The sequence below is a fragment of the Artemia franciscana genome, chromosome 6 (assembly GCF_032884065.1).
Source record: "Artemia franciscana chromosome 6, ASM3288406v1, whole genome shotgun sequence".
In the NCBI taxonomy this organism is placed as follows: domain Eukaryota; kingdom Metazoa; phylum Arthropoda; class Branchiopoda; order Anostraca; family Artemiidae; genus Artemia; species Artemia franciscana.
Genome location: NC_088868.1, coordinates 13,531,086 through 13,554,509, shown reverse-complemented (window position 1 = coordinate 13,554,509; position 23,424 = coordinate 13,531,086). Strand labels below are relative to the sequence as shown.

Sequence of the window (23,424 nt, the reverse complement as noted above, 5' to 3'; positions counted from 1 at the left end):
CAAGGCGTTGAGGAGGGGACAACCCCTTCCACATAATGTTTTTTTTAATTCGATTTCTAAACGTTTTTGAATTAATGTTGGTTTTAATTTAGGCTCACCGCACACGAATACTTAAAACGAAATTTGCATATTAATTAAAAATTCCGGTAAAGATAAAGCCTCAGTTATTCACCAAAGAGGGGTCTATCAAATACCTTGAATCTGGAGAAATGGCTACAGCAGCATAAAAAAGACACAGACAAGGTATTAATTTCAAATAGTTCTAATAACTCCTTTGATTCTCCTTTAGGTTGGCATATATTCAATAATCCCTCCCACACGATACTTTTTGAAAAATAACTTTGAGGCTGGCTACCAAAAACACAAGGCTAGCTTTGAAAATTGGCATTTAATCATTTTGCTCTGTTTTGTTTGAATGAATTTATCATCTCACTTCATTGAATTTATCACCCCTAGTTGAACTTCGTTGAAATAAGGATGCTAGGGCTGTTTTTGAAAAGTTTTAAAAACATTAGTAATTCTCATTTTGTGCTGAAGACGGCCCATGGCCATAGGGCCGATATATCCACTGAATTGATTTCTTCTGTCTTTTCCCTATTGTTTAGACTTTTTGTGTGTTTGCATATTTATTTGCTTTTTTTTTTTGCTAAATGCCTTTCTCATGGTTTTGATCGGACGATTTTGATTAAAAGGGGTGGGGAAGGGAGCTTAGTTATCCTCCAATTTTTGTTTTCTTAAAAATGCAACTATAAATTTTTTTACGAACGTTTTTATTAGTAATAAATATACAAAACATACGAATTAACTTACCTAACAAACTTCTATATTTGTATATTTTTATTACGTATATGAGAGGTTTGCCCCCTCGTCAATACCTCGCTCTTTACACTAAAGCTTGAATTCCCAATTTTTTAAGAATCATCCCTGAATCACAAAGGCTGTAGAATAAATAGTTAAAATTACTAAAAATAATTAAGCATAAAGAGCAAGGTATTGTGGAGGAGACGAACCCCTTATATATGTGATATTTTCTGTTCGTTTTAAGTTTTGATGCTGCTCATTACTTCCAATTGAAAAAAAAATATTTATTTTCTCATTTGATTTTTTTTAAATAATGCTAGAAATTCCTTCCCCCCCTTCACGGAAATTCTCATCCCTCATGATAAATTCCTCCATGGAAATATCCTCCCACGTAACCCTTTCTCCTGACCCACCCCTACCCCATCGTGAAAAGTCCCCCTGAAGACATCTCTACACTTCCCAATAGCCATTACTGTATGTAAACAATGCTCAAAGTCCGTAACGTGCAGCCCATTCCCCGGGGACTGCGGGGGATTAAGTAGTCCCCAAAGACATAGGTATTAGATTTTTCGACTGTGTTGAACAAATTGGCTATCTCAAATTTTGATCCGGTGACTTTGGGACAAAATCAGCGTGGGGGGGGGGCTAGGTACCCTCCAATTTTTGTCACTTAAATAGGAGACTAGAACTACAAATTTCCGTAAGAATGGGCCCTATGACGACATTCTAGAACCACTGAGTCGATACGATCAACTCTGAGGTAAAAACAAACAAAAAAATAAATACACATCCGTGATCTGTCTTCTGGCAAAAAAAACAAAATTCCACATTTTTGTAGTCAGGAGCTCGCTACAGTCGGGTTCTCTGATATGTTGAATCTGATGGTGTGATTTTTGTTAAGATTCTATGACTTTTAGGGGTTGTTTCACCCTATTTTCTAAAATAAGGCAAAGTTTCTCAGTCTCGTAACTTTTGATGGGCAGGACCAGAAGATATTTTATCTTGAAATCGAATTGAAAAAAAGTCTATGAAAGGGGTTGTCCCCTCCTCAACGCCTTACACTGTACGCTAAAGTTTTTTATTGTTTTAAAAAGTAGAGTTGTGGCAAAGAGTCAAACTTTAGCGTAAGGAGCGAAGGGTTGAGGAGGAGACAACCCCTTTCATATAGAGAATAATTTATGTTCGTTTTGAGTTTTAATGTAACTCCTTGCTTGCAGTTAAAAAAAAAACTTGTTTTTTTTATTAAATTATAGTAAGATACTATTGAACTAGTGATTTGTGTGTAAAATATCCGGGAGGGTTTAGCTCCCCTCTCCAGATATTAGTATGTTTGTTATCTACCAATGTTTTATTGAATTTGTTTAACATTTCGTTTGTTTCTATGACTTTTAATGAATCCCTCTTCCTGGAACGAGCTTCTAAGCTTCATTTCTCAATGAAAAATAGAAAATAGCAACACAATCTCAAATAAAAACATTTTGGAGGGATCATATTTTATATCCATTTCCCCTAAAATATTTGAGTAAAGTTTTGCCCTTGAAAAAAAATATATGTCCCAAAATGAATAAAAGAAATTTGACTTTTTTCCATTAGCACAAAAATTTTTTTGGCTATGTTTAGCTGTGCTCAGTAACACAATTGAATGGAAAAACAACTGAAGATTTATCAATTGAAATAATATCTGGGAATTTTCCAGAATTTCTGCATAAAATTCTTTTTATTTGTCTTACTTTCTCTTTGCTGACTGAATTTTACATGTGGAGATATTAATGGTAATTGTTCGGGGCACATGTTCACCAAAATTTTCGCAGAATTTTCGAATAAAAAAAGAAGATTATTTAACTGAAAGTACAGAGTGACATTAAAAATTAAAACTAACAGGACCTATACGTCTACCAGAGGGTTACTTCCTCCTAAATACCTCGATTTTTATGCTAAAGTTCAAATTAAGTCAAAATTCCTTATGAATGAATCTTGACACACAAGGGTTGTTTAATTAAAACAATAAGAAGCTTTTTTAAAAGTATTAAAAAAACTTCAGCGTGAAGAACGAGGTATTGAGGAGCAGGGAACTTCCTGATATACGTAATAATTTCTGTCATTCTTATGTTTTAATATTGCTCCTTACTTTCAGTTGAAAAACCTCGTTTGTTTGTTTAATTCAACGATATACGTCCAAGTGATCCGCAATATAGCACCCTATTCATAGTCTCCTTTCAAACAGTTCGTGGTAACAAACTGTAGCAAGGATTGACCCGGCTCAATAGTAACCAAGACTCTAAAAAATGGGATTTTGATATCAATACCTACATCAAATGAATCGCATTTTAATGCTGATTTAAAATATATAAGTTTAGCCGTCAAGTTTAGTCTTACCCATCAAAAGTTACAAGCCTGAAAAAATTTGTCTCATTTTAGAAATTAGGGGAAAACAACCCCAAAAAGTCACGGAATCTTAACAAAAGTCACAACATCAGATTCAGCGTATCAGAGGACCCTATTGTAGAAGTTTCAAGGTCCTATCTACAAAAATGAGGAATTTTGTATTTTTTGCCAGAAGGCAGATGACGGATGCGTGTTTATATGTTTTTTTGTTTTTTGTTTCCCAGGAGTGATCGTATCGACCCATTGGTCCTAGAATCTTGTGAGAGAGCTCATTCTAACGAAAATTGAAAGTTCTAGTGCCTTTTTAAGTGACCAAAATATTTGAGGGCATCTTGGCCCCCTCCCACACTAATTATTTTCCCAAAGTCACCGAATCAAAATTCTGAGATAGCCATTTTGATTCACACGTAGTCGAGAATCCTTATAACTATGTCTTTGGGGACGACTTACTCCCCCACAGTTCCCGTGGGAGCGGCTAAAAGTTACAAACTTTGACCAGTGCTTGCATATAGTAATTGTGATTGGAAAGTGTACCGACGTTTTCAGGGGGATTTTTTGGTTGGGGGAGGGGTTGAGAAGAGGGGGATATGTCAGAGGAACTTTTCATGGAGGAATTGGTCATGGGGGAAGAAAATTTCCATGAAGGGAGCGCAGGATTTTTTAGCACTATTTAAAAAAAAACAATGAAAAAATAAACATGAAAAAGTTTTTTCAACTGAAAATCAGGAGCAGCATTAAAACTTAAAACGAACAGAAATTATTACGCATATGAGGGGTTAACCTCCTCCTAATATCTCGCTCTTTAAGCTAAAGTATTTTTAGTAATTTCAACTATTTATTCTACGGCTTTATGATTCAGGGGTCATTCTTAAGAAATTGGGACTACATTTAAGCTTTAGTGTACAGAGCGAGGTACTGACGAGGGGGTGAACCCCTTCATATACGTAATAAAAACATGAGAATACGGAAGTTCGTTACGTAAGCTAATTTGTGAGTTACGTATATCTTTTACTCATAAAAACATTCGTAAAAAATTAAAAGTTCTAGTTGCCTTTTAAGTAACCGAAAAATCGGAGGGCAACTAGGCCTCCTCCCCCGCTTCTTTTTTTCTCAAAATCATTCGATCAAAACTACGAGAAAGCCATTTAGCCAAAAAAATAAATGTGCGAATTTCGTTTTAATTATTCATCTGCGGGGAGCCAAAATCAAAACATGCATTGATTCAAAAACGTTCAGAAATTAAATATAAAAAAAAACAAGTTTTTTTCAACTGAAAGTAAGGAGCGACATTAAAGCTTAAAACGAACAGAAATCACTTCTTATATAAAAGGGGCTGCTTCCTCATCAACGCCCCGCTCTTTACGCTAAAGTTTTTTACTGTTTTGAAAAGTAGAGTTAAGAGAAAGAGTCAAACTTTAGCGTAAAGAGCGCGGCATTGATGAGGAGGCAGCTTCTTTCATATTTTAAGTAATTTCGGTTCGTTTTAAGTTTTAATGTCACTCCTTACTCTCAGTAAAAAAAAACTTTTTTTTTTTATTTATCTACTAATATATACAGGGTTTGCATCGATAGGAGCGAAAACAAACGATTGATTTGAAAGAGCTAGCTATCGGTCGAAACTGACATATTAATATGGCAGGCAATAATTAATGTGAAGGGGAGGGGGATAAGGGTCAATAAATGTAAAATTCTAAGTCTTTTTAAGAGTATCTGACATTTTCCAATAAATATTATTTTTGTTGATGATTTTATCTCATTTTTTCCAAACAAATTTAAGTGCAAGACCATCCAGCAATTTGTTTTGGATCGTTATTCAGATAACATATAAATAGAGAATTTACATATTTAAACCAGTTCTACCCACGTAGATTCTAACAAAATGAATTTCTTTTCTTCCTTTTATTCTTTTGAAATTAAGTTTTAGGTGCGTAAAGATTGAATTTTTCTTACTAAACAAAATGCGGGCCGAAGTCTTCCATTACTTTAAAAATTGAAGTGACGCATTAAAAAACCACAATTAAAAGTGAAATAAACAAAATCCCTTAACTAAGAAATGGACTTCCCATGGCTAAGTCTAAAGTGAATAATTAATGCACAATTAGTAATAAAATCTTATAAAACCACAAATAACGTTAAAACTTTCCTTTAATCTCAGAATGTGCACTTGACATATATACTAATAGCACCTGTTACTAGCTATATAAAAAAATAAAATAAAATGACTGGGTGAAAATACACATTATTTGATTTAAGCTAAAATGTTTCAAAAAAAAAAAAAATCATATTAGTTTAAAGCAGCGCTAAAGTGTTTAAAATGTATTGTTTTTAAGAGCAGAAGAAATTTGGTCATGGAGTCGGGTTTTTTGTAGAGTAGTTGAAGATTTAGTTAGATAGATTGCAGATAACATTGAAGTTAAACAGTAAACTTAAAATAAAAGATTTAGAAAATAAAACAAGAAATAAAATGCTCACTGAAATGAAAACACGATTGACGACTAACAGTGAAATAAGAGCTGAAATAGAGTAAGAGCTGTTTTGGCTTTACAAGGTTTTTTCCTTGCCTAAAACTTATTGACTTTAATATTTCTTTTAATTTAAGCAGAAAATTTCAATCGAATGCGGAATTTTTAAGCTTATTTCTCTGTTTCTTATAGATTTTATTTTGTTTTGACTGTGTTATTACTTAGAGAGATTTCATTTCTTTTTTACTTCAGCAAAAGCTGCAGCATAGCGTCTTGTTGCTTTGTCTCTCACAGAAGATTTCTCCTCCAAAAGCATCTCTGTTCATTCCGATCTCAACAAGACACGGAGGAGATTTTGAAGTTTTTTTTTGTGGTGGGTTAAAAATAAAAAGGTTAAATATAAAGTAATGTCACTGAAAAAGTGGCATTACGATTATAATGAAATACTACACTTTTTTGTATATCTATTAAATCTGGCGGGGAAAGCTGCCCTTTAACACCATCACAAAATTTAAGCTTTAGTGTAAAGAGCAAGGTATTGACAAGGGGGTGAAACCCCTCATATACGTAATGAAATACACAAATATAGAATGTTGTTACGCAAGTTAATTCGAAAAAGTGGCATTACAAATATAATAAAATATTACACTTTTTTGCATATCAATTAAATCTGGCGGGGACGGCTGCCCTTTAACACCATCATAAAATTCGAACTTTAGTGTAAAGAGCGAGATATACGAGGGGGAAAAAACCCTCATATACGTAATAAAATTACACAAATATACAAGTTCATTACGTAAGTTAATTCGAAAAAGTGGCATTACGAATATAATAAAATATTGCACTTTTTTTGCATATCAATTAAGTCTGGCGGGGACAGCTCCCCTTTAACACCATCATAAAATTCGAACTTTAGTGTAAAGAGCGAGATATACGAGGGGGCAAAAACCCCCATATACGTAATAAAATTACACAAATATAGAAGTTCATTACGTAAGTTAATTCGAAAAAGTGGCATTACGAATATAATAAAATATTGCACTTTTTTGCGTATCAATTAAATCTGGCGGGGACGGCTGCTCTTTAACACCATCATAAAATTCGAACTTTAGTGTAAAGAGCGAGATATACGATGGGGCAAAAACCCTCATATACGTAATAAAATTACACAAATATAGAAGTTCATTACGTAAGTTAATTGGAAAAAACGGCATTACGAATATAATAAAATATTGCACTTTTTGTGCATATCAATATATTTTTTGCATATAAGTCTGGCGGGGACAGCTGCCCTTTAACCTCTCTGGTCAGTAGGCTTGTACTTGAGGCTCCTCATGTTTTTGTAAGTAAGTCAAAAATTTTTCGAGAACACTGGATAGTTGATACTTGGCTGTATAAATTGCTTGGAGAGTTTCTTGAATCTTCATGTCATGTTTGTTTAAGCCCTCTTGTGACAACTTAACTTCTTTGCAGTTTTGTTTTTCAGTTAAGCTGCTATTTTGCAGAATTACATTCAGATTCAATGTTATGCTTCCTGTCGGCTGAACATCAATGTTGTCTGAAAATGCCAAGTTACCCTGAAATTTAAAATTAGCATTTTACTAATTAGTATCAATTAGTTATTTACGACGGGAACGTCGTAAATAACTAAAAGCTACACAATGAAGTATATAGAAAAAGTGAAAAATAAAATTTTGTCACTAAACATTAAAACTGGAATCAGACTATCCTAAAATAAATAACTACCATAAATATCTAACCCCGTCAGAGACTAATGTGCCATAGCGAGGACTCAGCAAACAACTCAACCGAGACGCCCAAGGCGGACAAGCCTAAGTCATTTTGAAACCTTTCAGATTGCAATGTATCAAACAGTTCGCGACAACGAATCATAGGTAAGTAAAGAGCGATGTGGTCACAATGTACTATCTATTCATTTATTTACTTTTTTCACCAAGGCACTTCGTATAGAAGGAATTGTTGTAGAAACTTCGAAAGAAGCTTGTTCGATTGAAAATGAAATTTCTAGTGCCCCTCTTAAGAGCAAAAGTCATTAGAGGGTAAACAGTCCCCTCTCACACCCATCAATTTCCAAAACACATATAATGAAAGTTTTAAGTTGCCATTTTGTTCAGCATAGTTGAAAGGTCCAGTAACTCTGTCTTTGGGAATATTAACCCCTACTGCCCTCAGGGCAGGGGCTTTAAGCTATGCACTTCGTCCATTGTTTACATATAGCATATGTTTATGAGAAAGGTGCGTATGTTTGACCTTTACTTTCTATAAAAACGAAGGGCAATCAGTTGAGGCTTTCACAAAAGTTTGAGGCGAGTGTTGAACTAAATTAAAACACGTTATGTGTATATAGATTTTCAAGAGGGCTTAACCCAGGAATGAATGAGTATATTAATTTGGGACTTACATTAAAGGATAAGGGAGATTATCAGTTAACCAAAAAGACAATATCTAAACACTCCTACTACAAATAATACTGATACTACTGTGTTTTTTCTGAGCCTCCAACAAACGGTTGCTATTAAATGTGAACTATCTATTTACTTGTCAAACAGTTCTTGGGATCACACTGCAACTAAGGAGTGACAGGGCCAAGTAGTGCCCGAAACTCTAAGAAACATAGTTTTGATCACAACTGATAAATCAAAAGAATTGGCTTTTTATGTTAATTAGAAATGTCAAAGTTTCATTAAATTTAGTATTACCCATAAAAAGCTACGAGCCTGAAAAACTTGCCTGATTTTCGAAATAGGGGAGAAACATCCCAAAAGGTCAAGAAATGTTAATGAAAATCACATCATCAGATTAAGAGTAACAGAGGGTCGTTTTGTAGAGGGTTCAAGTTCCCATCTGCAGAAATAGGGAATTTTGAAGTTTTTGCCAAAGAAACATCACGGATGTGGATATATATATATATATATATATATATATATATATATATATATATATATATATATATATATATATATATATATATATATTTATGTTGTTCATCTCAGGGGTGATCATATCGAACCAATAGTCTTAGAATGGGGAGCAACTAGCCCCCAACGTGCTTTTTCCTAAAGTCGTCCGACCAAATTTTGCCTTTGGGGATGACATAGCCGCCCACAGCCCCCAGGAGAAGGATTGCAAGTTATAAATTTTCCCATCGTTTGCATTTGATATTTGTTATATGGAAGAATGAAGACATTTTTCGTGGGCAGGGGGGAGGGGTGAATAATTTTTGTGGATGAATTATTTACGGACGGATTTTTTCATTGGGAAGAAGTTCCTGGGGGCAAACTTTCCAGAGAATTTTGCATGAAGGCTATTTGTCAGATTTCATATACAAAATAAGTTTTATTTTTCTTACTTTCTCATCGGGATTTCCATTAATAGTGTAAAAATTTTCTGTGGGAATTTTTTGGGGAAATTTTCCGCGGATTCAAATTTCTGTGGGGGATTTTTATGTAGGAGGAGGGGTATTTCCCACATGATAAATTCTCTGTCGGGGAGTTATCTTCCAGATGAATTTTGCATGGTGAAAATTTTCAGCTGGAGAAACTTTCCATTGGGGGACCAATTTTCAACATAGTGGGAGAAAGGAGGTTCCGCCATGGCCTGAAAATCAATTAGAAATTATTTAAGATCATATCTTCTTTCTTGAAATGAAAGCATGCTAAGGATAGTTTTCAGGTAGACTTGTCTGTAAAAAAAAATCCTGTCGGAATTTGCAGCGAGGATGGAATTGTCTGGGGGTAATTTCCCGGCGGAAGAATTTTACGCAAGAAAAGCATCCATTGAAATCCTTTTTTTTGTTGAAATTCTCCATGTTGGGGGAGTTGGATATCCCGGGATTATTTGAAAAACAATTAGATTTTTTTAACTTGTTTCTACTGAAAGTAAGGAGCAAAATTAAAACCTAAAACGAACAGAAATTATTCCGTATATAAAGGGGACTGCCCTCTTCTAAACACCCCCTCCTAACTTCCCCACTCTTTACGCTAAATTTTGACCTTCTGTCTCAATTCTTTAATAACTACTACCGAAACACAAGGGCCGTTTACTTAGAATTAGAAATTGTTTTTTAAGTACTAAAAATTTTAGTATGATGAAAGGGGTATTAAAGAAGGGGTACTGCCATCACATATAGTTACAATTTCTGTTCGTTTTTAGTTTTAATCTGTTCCTTGCGTTCGGTAGAAAGAACTTGTCTTTTTTAATTTAATCTATCTATATTTCGCACTAAAATTTGATGAAATTTTGTCACCTATCGATTTCTATGTCATTTGAGCAGGGTTAAAAGACTGAGCCTTACTTTGTCGACTGTGCTTGTAATATTATCTTTTAGATACTTAATTTCCCCGAAGCATGTATAGATACAATACAAGAAGGCAAGTTCCTTTGGGAAGTGTTGAAGCTTGAGTAGAGATTTAAAAGGTATAAAATTGGTTAAAGAGCAATTATGCTCGCTCAACCCTTTTACTGCAGCCAAAATTCCATTTCTAGGAGGACTTTAGCTCCTTAGAAATTTTTAGATTCTTTATTTGGTTAATTCTGGACAAACTTTTCTTTATTTCTATATAACCTAGCATTTTCATAGCACGTTGATTAGATGACCTATACACCAACAATGGCTCTGGAGGATCTTTATCCTCATTTATCTTTTTAATTAATCTACTGTCAAAATCAACTTTAGGCATTGTTCATATTACTGAACAATGATAAAATATTCATATATTCATATTACTGAACAAATTATAAAATATTTTTAATTTTATGAAGAGTTGTTATGTTGGAATGTGTTCTAGTTAATTTTCGACACCATTATCATCATCCGAAAAAGGATTAAATTTCTTTTTTTTTTTAGCTACCTTTAACTCAAGACGCAGAAGTGGTCCTAATGCTACTACTACTGCTATTGACAACTAACTGCAGAACCAAGCCGCCTGACGCCAATAGAGCTACACACACTCCCTGTCAACCCCTATTTATCCATGCCTCCCTCTTTAAACCACCCAAAGAAGTTCCAATTTTGATTAAGTTATTCCTTAGAACCCTCTACCTAAAGCTTCAAAAAAGACATTCTTGGTAATTAGATTTAGGATACTAGTTTTCAAAAGTCGAAAACTTATCTATTAAAAATAAATATTTATTTTTAGTTATCTATTTAAAAATCTAATTAATTTTTTAGTTTTAAATAAACTTTTAATCTAAATTGTTTTTTAATCTTTAAAAATCTTTTTAAGGTTTTTAATATAATTAGAAGATGAATTTTTAAATAAATAACTAAAGTTAATTAGATTAAAAAATTAGCTAAATTCATAATTATTAATTATTAATTAATTAGTTTAAAAAATTATCTATTTTTAGAGAAGTCACTTGCATACATCACATACATATTATATACATACATAACATACACATTACATGCATACATCGCATAAAAAAATTCCACCTTACAGCAATCAATGTATTTTTTCGAGACAAGAAAACGAGGGGAGTGTAGGGGTAACAGCACGGGTGAGTTATATTCGTAATATTTTCATAAACACAAATTATTGTGTTTATATTCGTAAACACAAACAACCGTTTCACTTTTCTGCACGAAGAAAGTCAATTATGAAAAGATGAAACCACCAAAATTAAACAGTTTAAGGTTTTTATTACTAAAGACTCAGTTTAGTGTAGTGTTTTTAACTTAATGCTATTTTGCTCTATGCCTAAGTGTCCATTTACATTTCATAGCATATAAAACTCCACACCCGCCCATTTTATACAGTTTTTGCTTTTATTATTGGATATTAATGTATTGTGTCAAGCATTCCATACATTATGGCTCAAGGATTGTTCAAGTTCAACTAACAAAACGTTTTCACAACGACTCATTAATGTGACTCTCTCGGGTTCTACTAAGATTGATTTAAAAACTTTTTCCCCAAAATACATATTTGAAAGAAAAGTAAAACGCTACATTAAACCAAAAAAATAGTAGAAGTAAAGTCAAATGATTTTCTAAGCATAAAACTACCACAGATCAGCATCAATAAATAAATGAAACCCAAAACGAAGATAAAATACAAATAAACCGAGTCCAACTCAGAATCAGCAGAAACAAGATGAGTAGGGCTAACCCCCCTCTCCTTCTGAAGACAGAGTATAATTTACATTTTGATGAAAAAATCTTGATTTTGAGCTAAATGTCTCTTATTCTCAAAACATCGAAAACGTTTTAAAAAAGCAACGTCTAACCAAAATTACTGAAAAAAAAAAATCAATGAATGTGGTAAATCTACATATACTGATATTTACTTCTTGAAATCTTACTAATTCTGGATTTATTAAGCTAAAAAGTGGAAACATTTAAAATGTATTTTTTTTTTACTCGTATAACCTTTGTACTTTTATACTATCTATCTTGGCTTTTTCTCCAATTAGCCATGGCCTGATGGCAACTTGATTTTAATTAAAAAGTCAACTAGCTCCCTCAATCCTAGCTAAAAATTAATTCCCTAGCAGAAGTAATAGTAGAATGAATAGGAGTGGAAATAGCAGTGATAGTATAATAGTACAGCAATAGTAAGCAGTAGTGGGATTCACATTGTGCCTGTTTGGTCTAATAAAACACATTAAATCAAGTTTTTTTTTTTAAACTGAAAGTAAGGAAAAGCATTAAAACTAAAAACAAACAGAGATTATCCTGCATGTGAGGGCTTACCCCCTCCTCAATACCCTGCTCTTTATGCTAAAGCTGTAAGCACTTTTAGGAAAGTTTCCTATTCTAATTAAACAGCCCTGCGTTTCAGTAGCCATTCTTAAAATTTGGGACAAACAGTCAAACTTTAGCGTATGGAGCCAGGTATTGCGGAGGTGGCAACCCTTTATATACAGGATAATTTCTGTTCGGGTTTTATGCTACTCCTTACTTTCAGTTAAAAAAACTAGTTTTTTTGTTTAATTTCTGTTCGTTTTTCAAATAGCGCAGGTAAATCTGGCTCAGCCTCCGTGAAATATACCCCCTCCCCCTTGGAAATTCCTCCATGAAAATTCCATCAAGCATATAGTACATCCCCCTTGAATTTCCGTCCAGACAGTTCCATCCTCGGTGAAAATACCCCTTCTGCGTAAAATTTGCTGCGGATGATTCAGCCTGAAAAATTATCCTTAGCAAACTTTCATTTGAAAAAGACTTTAATCCCTAATCGGTTTTTTGATCACTCCGGAAATGCCCCCTTCCTTAGAATTTTCCGGAAATCAAAAGACGCGAAAAATAGCCCCCGGGCCATTCCCCCAGAACATCTCCACATGCAAAATTGAGTTGGAAAGGGTAATGCAACTAACAAGGATTTCGCATGGGAGTTCTATCAAATCCAAGAGTGCAAAAGTTTCCCTCGAATTTTCATCCCCCTCCAGAAGTAGCCCTCCCCAAGGAAGATTCTCCCAATGTATAATCATCCCAAGTACTAAATTCCCCCCGCCGAAAAATGTCTGCATACTTCCTAATAACAAATACTATGCGTAAACAATTAGCAAATTTCATAAATAGCCGGCCTCTCCCCACGGACTGTGGGGGGTTATTTTACCCCTAAAGACATTGTTATTTGATCTTTCAACTATACCGAACAAAATGACTATCTCAAATTTTAATCATATATTATTGGAAAATAAGTGAGCGTTGGAGAGGGCCAGATACCCTCTAAAACTTTTTGTCACTTAAAAAGGGAACTAGAACTTTTAATTTGCGTTCAAATTCTAGGATCAAAGATCTCTTCCGATTTTCTAGGACCATTTTATCAACACGATTACCCCTAGGAAAAAAAAGAAACAAAAAAAAACAAAAAAAAAACACGCATCCGTGATCTGTCTTCTGGCAAAAATAACAAAATTCTACAGTTTTGTGTATAGGGGCTTGAAACTTCTACAGTAAGGTTCTCGGATACGATGATTCTGATGGTGTGATTTTCATCATGGTTTCCTGAATTTTAGGGATGGTTTCCCCCTATATAAAAAATTAGGCAAATTTTCTCAGCCTTGTAATAACTATTGATATTACTAGTTAGAACAAATAACTATTGATAAGTAACACTAAACTCGATTAATCTTATATATTTGGAATCAGTATAATAAGCTGATTCTTTTGATGTATCTATTGTTATCAAATCTGTTTTTTAGAGTTTCGGTTACCATTGAGCCTAGTCTCTCCTTACTTACAGTTCGTTATCACGAACTGTTTGATTCCCTCTTCATGCCCTGCTAGTTAGAACTTAAAACTTTAAGCTCTTTTTTAGATATTTCTGATACATCTTGTTGATAACGTGCATGCGCACAATGTGTTTTGATTTAGACCAACATTCCCTTCAACATTCCCTAAAAGTTCCTAATTATCACCATCAGCCTTAGTGATATAAGCACTAACGGTCAAATGGCCTAGTACTCCGAGCCGCTCTTGATATACAGACGATAAGGCCATTTTTCAGCCTACATGAATAGAGCGTGTTTCAAAATAGTTTAACATACTCTCCAACATTTTTTGAAGATGTTCCCTTGATACACGTGGCTTTAACGGCACTAGTAGCAGCAGAAGCAGCAGGAGAAGTACATACAGAATACCTTTGGTTTATTCAATATCCCCTTTAATGTACACAGAAAGTTTCAAATTAATACTCTAAGTTGTTCCTGAGATATAGCTGCTATGACATTTTAATAGCCTGTATCCACATAGCACGTTCCAATTTTACTTCATTATTCAACATTCCCTAAAATTTTCACTGTAACATCCTTAGCTTCAGTAGTACTAGTAGTACTCGTCATTGTTGTGGTTCTAGCAGCAATTCCATTAGTAGCATCAATTCTAGTTGTAGTGTAGTAGCAGTAATAGTAGTAGTGTTAGTAGTTGTAGTAGTATGCGCACTTTTCATTTTGCGTTGTTCTAAATAGCCCTTAAACACGTCCTTAAAGTTTCAGCTTGATATTCTTGACCATTCCTGGGATACTGCTGATACACCCTTTTGACAACTTGCTTGAACAGAGTGTGTTTTCATTTAGTTCAACATCTTCATGAACATTGCCTGAAAGTTTCAACTTCCTAGTTTTAGCCTAAGTAATAGTGGTCGTGACAAAATTAGCAGCAGTAGTAGTAGCAGCATGCACAGAGTACCTTTTAGTTAGTTCAATGTCCCTCTCAACAAGCCCTGGAAGTTTCAACTTAATACTCTAAGCTATTCCTGAGAAATTGAGCACACATCCTTTTGGAAACTTAAATACAAACAGTGCGTTTTGATATACAGTACTTCAACAATCCCCTAAATATTTCCTGAAAATTTCACCTTAATAACCCAAACCTTGGTAGAAGTAGTAGTGGTAGCAGTCGTGATAGTAGCAAGTAGATCCAACCGCTTTTTCAATGCCCTCTTTGACACATGCTGTCTTTAATGCCTCAAATGGTTTTGAATAAAAAAATGGGGATGTCCATTTCAATGAGAATGGTAGCCCTAAGCCTGTGGAGTAAGGTGCAACTGGGTTCATGCAGCCCAGGTGTAAGGACTGTGCTTCAAGAACTATATGAGATAAAGTTCAGTATCGGTTGATGCAGGTTATTTTTTAGCAGTGTGGAGTAGATGCACTTTATTTTCTGAAAAAGAGTAGGAATAATATTGGGAATAATCATATATTAGTTTCGAAGCTTTACTTTTGAGGGACAAAGGAAGACAGAAATAAAACACAAAAATGATTTGGGAACTAATTTCTCAAAACTTACCCTTCTGGATACTTTAATACTGTAAACTTTGTTTTTAAATCAAAATTAACAAAACATGTATTTTAAGCTAAATTAAAATTCAAAAAAAGTTTCCGAACGCTACTACAAGCGGTAAAGCTAAAACAAAATATTAGCCGGTTTTTGGTGCTAATTACTGATTACTGACAACGTTGATTCTTAGCCGTAAATGAAAAAAAAAAGTAAAAATGAGATACCTACATAAAAACTGATAGTTTCGGCTAGTGTCGTCACATCAGGCATTTTAAATTCCTTATAGGGCGCCCTTCTCAATACTCTTTTTCGTGTACTTTTGTAAAAAGGCTTCCAAGTAATGGCCTTAATTTGCTGCATTCCAGGAGAAATAGGAACTTTTAAAATGGAAAATCCTTGAAACGTTGATTGTCCTCCCTCAAACGAAAAAACTTGGAACAGAAGTTTTGTTTGGTTATCACCTATCAAAAAAGAGCATGCAGTTGAAGAATTCCTTACGCGAAAAGTGCATAAATAAAGAAAAATATGCAGAATATTCAGAATATCCAAAATATATTCGAAATTTATAGATTTAGTATCCTTTGATATGGAGCATATTCAGAAAACAGAAATTGTGGCCATTGGGACTAACCTTTTCAGATACAGAACCTCTTTTAAGAAACATCAAAGCATCTTTCGTAGATTTCACGTACCGTTAAAGATAAATTCGGTACCTCCAATGAATTTTTTTATTATTTCCACAAAAAGCTTTTTCTTGTTTAAATAATTTAGTAGTGGATATCCCACAATTTAGTCCATCTTCTTATAATTCACGACTACGTAGATTTCCTGAAACGCTGACAATATTTTGCTTGGAATACAAGACAAATAAACTGAGAAAATATAATTATAAAAGTTGAATGGCAGAAAAATAGGTACAAAACAAGAAGAAACAGGATGGATTTGTAAAACAGGAGGACTGTTTTTTATCTCCTGTAAATTCCCATTCTCCGTTTTATTTTTTTCTGTTTTTCCGCTGAACTATAGCTTTTTCCATTGAGCCAAGCTCTGCATCAATTTGTGCAATATTTTTAATAATATTTTATTAAAGCAATATTTTATCAAAGCAATATTTTACTAAAACCAATATTTTATTAATATTCTATTAAAGCAATATTTTATTGAAGTATAACAGACATTTTTGAATATGCACTTGTAAAGTGAAAAGTTTAAAAACAGCCGAATAAGAGGAATGCTAGGACAAAAGCATAAATTTCTTATCGCATCATTCAAGATTATTGCTTAGATTTGTTAAATATCAACTGCCAACCATTTCTTCCTGGCTCATCCTAGCTGTTCATCTTAATAACAGAAATAACAGAAATAAGAAATAAATCCAGTCTTTTTTTTAAGATTATTTAATCAGATAAAAAGGAAATTATAAATTGTCTTATTTATGTTTGAATTCAATTCAGATGATCAATTTCTATACTTTCACTTTTTTCGCTGGTATATCCCAATTTATAAGTAAAAATAAAGAGGACCTAAGAACCAAGCTTTCAAAAAAATTGGATATCCCTCCCTCCCCCTCCAACTTAAATTCTCATGTACATGCTTGGGTAAATATTTCACAGTTCATATAATTGACTTACCAATAAGAAGAAAATACCATTCGATTCCTTTTCTTAGGTTCTTTACGAATATAACAATCGCTTCTATCACAAATTAAAATTTAAGCACCTTTTGAGCTCTTGAAAATAACCAATATATGGGGTATAAAAAAAGGCTTAAAACATTGGTCTCAAACTTCAAAACATTGGTCTCAAACTTACTGTTGCATTATAAATCTATTTTTTTAATGTTATATAATCCACAAGCACTGATTTTCCACGATTAAGTTAGATCGAGAAAATAATTTTTTTTGCTGTTTATGCCGTTTTCTTCATCCTTGACGCCGAATTTTCAATTAAAGTATGCGTTTTCGGTCGTTTTCGAATGCTACTTTTTCTCAGCACCAAAATTATTTATAGTTAGGTTAGATTAGTTAGGTTATGTCAAAAAGTGCTTAAATTTTAATTGCGATAGAAATGATTATTATATTTGTAAAGAACATAAAAAAGGCATCGAGTTGTATGTTCACTTTATTGTTAACTCAATTATATGAATACCGAAAATTTTACCCATGCTTGCTCCCCAGCTCTGATCCAGGGTCCAAGAAAAGAAAGAAACTTGCCTTTTAATCTGTCAGTTCGATATCGTGCATACAAAGGGTGAGAGAATATTGCATTTTGGTTTTTATTCCGACACCGCTGAGTGGTGCCCTGTAACGAATATTTGCTTAGAGCTTTCCAACCTTAAACAAACAGATAATTAATTACGAAATACCAAATATGTTTCATAGCTTAAAAAGATATGACAATACTACTACTATTACTAAAATCAGCTCATGGGAGCCCAAAGCCACAAGAGGCCAACACAGTAAGCAACACCCTGTGTTACTTATTTGGCGTTATTTACTTCGAGGATCGTCACTCCTTGAGAGCATTACGCCAGGAAGGTTTGAAACATAGTCCCTAGAGTCAGGCGTGGCCGTCATTGGGATACAGTCACAAGTTAAACTGTGCAGACATTGGTTTAGATGTTGGTATTTTCGAAGATTTGCACTCCCTTTCCATGACATACAAGTAGCAGTTCAATAGAGACAAATCCTTTTATTTGACATTGAAACTACAAAAGATCTCTGAATATATTGGTCGCATATACAATAGCCGTTCCATTTTTTCTTCAGAATATAGAGGAAATACTGGACATTATACTGAAACGTCCGTGTCAGTTAATAATAATGGGTGACTTTAATATAAATTTGATGGATTCAAACTCTTCGGCTTCAGTTGATTTTCTTTCAACCATGCTTTCCACAGGAACACTATCAACTACATCCATCATCGCGCGAGTAACTAATGCTATAGCTTCTTTGATTGACAATATCTTCTATACGCTTAGCTTGAAGGAAAACTCAATTTAAGTTAGTGATAGTTCCGATCATTTTCCAATATATTCTTGGTTCAGCTTTAAACAGAGGAAGAGTCACCAGCCTCAAGTGTTTGATTCCTATTCTATTAGGTCTGGTGAGAAAGAATTATTCCTTCTTGGGTCTAAATTGGCGGAAAAGCTTGTTTGAGAATGCTAAGGATTTTTCTGATTTATTGGAGTCCTTTTATGGAATCATAAAAGAGGCTATTCTTAGCATTTATAAAGTACCACCTTCTATTCATACGTGTAAAGGAATTGTACCTTTAAACCTATGGATGACATCCGGACTTCTCAAAAGCTGAAGAAGGTAAAATAATCTCTAAAGGGCTTATAAATGCGTTACACTTTCAGCGAGTGCCGTTCGTCTTTGTCAGTTCAAGATCTACCGAAATATTTATAATTCTATATATAGGAAAGCCAAGTCACTCTATTATCTAAATAATTTTGCTGCATGTAGCAATGATATTAGTAATAATCGGAGGTAATAAATTCTATACTTAAACCCGGTTCTTAATCTAGCTTTGCCTATGAGTCTGGTCATTGGTAATGCAGCTTCAGAGGGAACCTTAATGTCCAAGAGCCATTCTCCTCATTCTTCGCTAGCGTTGGTGAGAATATTGCTTCTAAATTTACTTTATCTTGGCCTAAGCCGGACTTAAGATCTTACCTCGGGCTGTCTTGTGTTAAGTCTATGTTTCTTGAGCCAGTAACAGTAAGTGAAATTACTAAAATTGTCAACGGCTTGAAAAACCCGTAGATTATCGACCAATATCAATTTTATCAGTATTTATTAAAATCTTTGAAAAGGCTATGCTCTGTCGTCTCCTTAATTTTCTAAAGCCTAAAAAAAATCTTCAGGATTTTCTATTTTTTTCGTAATGAAGCACCCCACTGAATATGCCTGTATGACCCTTTTGAATTTTATACATTCTGCATTAGATTCGGGATTAATTCCGGCTACTATATTCCTGAATATTCATAAGGCATTCGATTCCTTAACCCACGAAGTTCTTCTATCGAAGATGTCTCGTTTTGGCATTTGGGGTAATGTATTCTTTTGGTTTCCGTCTTATTTGAATGATAGGTAAATTTTTGTTGATCCACTTTTTTGTTCATCCTCACAAGTAAATTTTGGCGTCCCTCAAGGATCAGTTTTATTGCCTGTGCTATTTTTGATTTATGTAAATGATCTTTTTTATGTAGTAAAAAAGCAGAAACTTATAAATTGCTATAGACTTTGTCATCCTAAGCTGTCCTTTGCCCATAGTGCCAATTATAGTTCTCCATCTTCTGATGTCCTTGTTTGTTTTGCTGATAATAGCACACGTGGCACTTCGGAAAATGCGAATCAGAGCTTTGATTAAATTCTGAAAATTTGTTTGACAAATTAATTTTATGGCTTTATCTTACTAATTATCTTACCTTAAATTTTTAGTCCAGTTTTTTATATTTTCATGTGTTTCATAGATTTATCCCCAGTTATCTGAAATTCACCAGCCAAATGGGATAATTCATAGAACTTAAGATGTAAATGTGCGTTTTATGGACATTCTTGTGGATGAAAACCTGTAATTTTAAAATGTTACATTGATTTGATTAAAATGAAGACATGCAAGGGTCTCCGTATTTTAAGGAAACTTAAACATGCTTTTCCTGGATAAATTTTGAAACTCCCTTTTCACTGATTGATCCAATCTTACGTTTATTGCTGTCCAATAGTATGGATGTCAACCTTTCCTTCACTGTTAAAACCACTTTCTAATGTATACAATAAAGCTAGAAACCTCGTTAAGAAAACTAATCGTTCAGGAGTTATCCCATTACTTAATCTCGAGTCACTGTATATTCTTTCGTGTGCATGTTTTACTTTTTAACAGCTTCATTGTGACCTCTCTCATCCCCTAAGTGTTCCACAATCTTTTACCTTTGATCAAAATAATTATAATCTTCGTAATACCAAAAATAATATTCAAATTCCTTTTACTCCTTCTGTAAGGTCAGATTTTAATCCTTTAACTCGAGTCAAATTGTGTAGAATAAGTTGCCCGAATCAGCTCGAAGGTGCCAGTCATTCGTTTTGCTAAAAAAAACTGTTAAAAATCCTTTGGCTTCTTAGAAGTTATTTTATCGATTTTCTTTTAAATATACTTATTATTATTTTATTGGAGTCTATTTAATATGCTAATTTACTTAATTAATATAGTCTATTCAATCTATTTTTTTTTGTTTTCTATAGTTTTCATTTTATTTATATTTGTTTTTCTTCTGCTTTTTGCTCTTTCTCTCTGTGAGTAAGTAATCATTTTAATTTTTTTGTTTTTTTTCTCTGATTCCGTTTGTCTTCCCCCCTTCTTTACAGGCCAAAGAGCCTTTAGGGGAATAGGAAAATTTATCTTACACAGTTCAATCAAATATCAAGCGATTTAACTTGGAGAAATAAGGCTTTAGAAAAAGTGTCGATGTTAACTCTCTATTTTACGTGAACTACGTAACTCCTTAAGAAACGAATGTGCCACAGTGCATCATTACTGCCTCAAAAACTGGGAAGTTCAGTATAAAGTTTTTCAACAATTTTATATTGATTCGCTATTTTAAAATCTTCAATCGAAAAAAAATTGCACTCTTTGGGTCAATATGTAGTTCAAGGTCACACAATGGCAGAAGAAATATCTTTTTTCGCACTTAGAAAGGGTACTAAAACTTTAAATTACCGTTCTTATGAACCGTCTAGATTTTCCGGGACCACTGCTTTCAATAGGATAGTCCCTGGGAAATCAGCATATAAAGACGAATTTTTGATCTTCCTTCTCGAAAATAACAAAACAAAATTCCTCATTTCGTAGATGTGATTTCGAAACCTCTACAATAGGGTAGAGGCTTAAATGCTAAATTTGATGGTTTAGCTTTCATCAAGATCACGTAACTAGTTAATCTCAGGCTCCCAGGTTTTGAAGGGTAACTTAAAGCTTGATGAATTTTGTATATTTCAAGTCCCCGTAAAACGCGGATTCTTTTGATTCGTGTATAGTTATAAGAAATATAATTAGTATTCGTTCAAAATTTGTCAGTTTAAAATGTTGTGACGAGGCACCGAAACTCGGTGTAAAGTATAATGAATTTGGTAATAAAATTTTTATGTTTTCATAAAGAAAACGCTCACGTTCAATAGATCGAGTTTAAATATTGAAAAAAAATATCAATACAATTTCTTTTCACGAAGTAACACATAAAATATATTAAGTTTCAGTATCTCAAATACTATAGTTTCGCGTGAGGCAAAATTCAAACTCCGATTATTATTTTGAATCAAGTATCGACTAGATAGCCGTTCGAGGCAATTGTGTTAGCTTCTATCTAACAGTGTGCCAATGTCAAACACTTTTGCGAAAATATTTTGCAAAATTCAGGTAACAAAGTGGTGATAGCACAATATTTTCTTTTTCTTTGTGATGTTAGTGCTGCTAATTTATGATTAATCGTTTGAGCAAGTCTTGAAGTACGACATATTTCAAGATTTTGTTTTAGGTTAATGCGAGCTGAGGCTCTGGTATTCTAAAATGTGTAAATAAAAGGTTTTTTTTTGGCATTAATTTTCAGTAGTTCAGTGATTACTTTGTTTCACAATGATTCACGTTGGTTTTTATTTTTTGGTTTCTATTCATTTTCATTCCGCAATTTTATCTATACGTTTTGAGAATTATTTTTAGAATATTCATAAAATTTACATTTATTTACATAAATCAATAAATTTATAGTAATATAGTTCTGAAATAAACCAGTGAATTACACAAACGGATAGGCTAGCCACCCCTTAAGTTTGTATTTGTATAGTTTTCCCTTACATTTAAACAATTCCGTCGACACCAAAAAAATAAACAAACCCAAAAATTTAAACATTTACACACATTTTCAATTTTACAGTCACAAGTACACATCTTAATGAACCCTAATGAAATCTGTGCCCCTCTCATAATTTCAGTATCCACAATAAAAATCTTTTCTCTTTTTTAAGATCCCAAAGGACACGACTACTGGATAAATTTTAAAAGAATGTCCATGCTGGGAAAACTTATTCTGTTCCACAGTTGAATTTACATTCTTAAAAATAAGAGCTTCTAAGTACCAAGTGTGTAAAAGTATAAATTTTCTTACCTTTTGGAGTAACTATTGCATATTTCATGTACAGCATGGTTCCGGGATAGTCATTAGCCTGAGCAATTTCTCCACATATAGTGATAATGACCTCGCTGATATCAGGTATATCAACATACACCGTTTCAATCTAAAAAGTGTACAAAAATAGTTTTGTACCAGGATGTGTTTCCCTGATTTTACCTTCTATGGAAAAAATATGATTCTCAGCAAAACCCAGTGGCCATTAAACTCTTTAAATTTCAATTGTTTCTAGATAAAAATATATTTTCTTATCATCAGTGATTGGTCTCACACTTACCCTCAGGAAAATCTAACCCTCCAATGGATCTAGAGTCAGCAGCTGGTGACAACTTACCATGTTTAGCACCCTCAAACTTAATGAGTATCATTTGTGTCCACTGGGCAGGTAAACTCGTGCTGGCAACTCTTTGTGGCACATGGTGACCTAAGGGCCAATGGCCACCAGGTTGTGACCGTTTGACTTCATCCCGCTCTATTCAGAGCCTCACTCTTTAATACTTCACACGGAGCTCTTATTTCTCTTATTTCTACATCCTCACGCCATATTCAAAGCCGTCAAGCCTTATATTTAGCACTTGCCGGATTCCCATGAAGCAAAAGTTTGACAGCCCATCATCTTTCATGCATAAAATATAACCAAAGCATCTTAACTTGTCTTTCATAATAGCCTTAGACAGTGTCATCAAAGCATATAGATTTTTCTAGCTTTTGTTATAGTCGTTTGGAAGTAACACTTGAAACGATCCTTAAGCAATTCCTAAGGAAAACATCGTGTTTGGCTCCTCAAACTTTCGAACCCTGTGTTTCAGAGCCATACTTGATCACTGTCAACACTGTTATGCC

At 33.7% G+C, this 23,424-nt stretch overlaps 1 protein-coding gene across 1 annotated transcript in view; it reads right to left on the bottom strand.

Moving 5' to 3' along the window:
- Positions 1 to 5,296: 5,296 nt before the first annotated feature.
- LOC136028072 (tectonic-like complex member MKS1) overlaps positions 5,297 to 23,424 on the bottom strand; it is a 56,151-nt gene continuing 38,023 nt past the window's right edge. Inside the window, exons 6-9 of the mRNA XM_065705677.1 lie at positions 22,558 to 22,687; positions 17,606 to 17,725; positions 15,622 to 15,854; positions 5,297 to 7,225 (exon numbers count right to left, since the gene is read on the bottom strand). Of these exons, the coding sequence (XP_065561749.1) occupies positions 6,956 to 7,225; positions 15,622 to 15,854; positions 17,606 to 17,725; positions 22,558 to 22,687 (753 nt within the window). The 3' untranslated portion in view covers positions 5,297 to 6,955. The remainder of the gene's footprint in view (positions 7,226 to 15,621; positions 15,855 to 17,605; positions 17,726 to 22,557; positions 22,688 to 23,424) is intronic.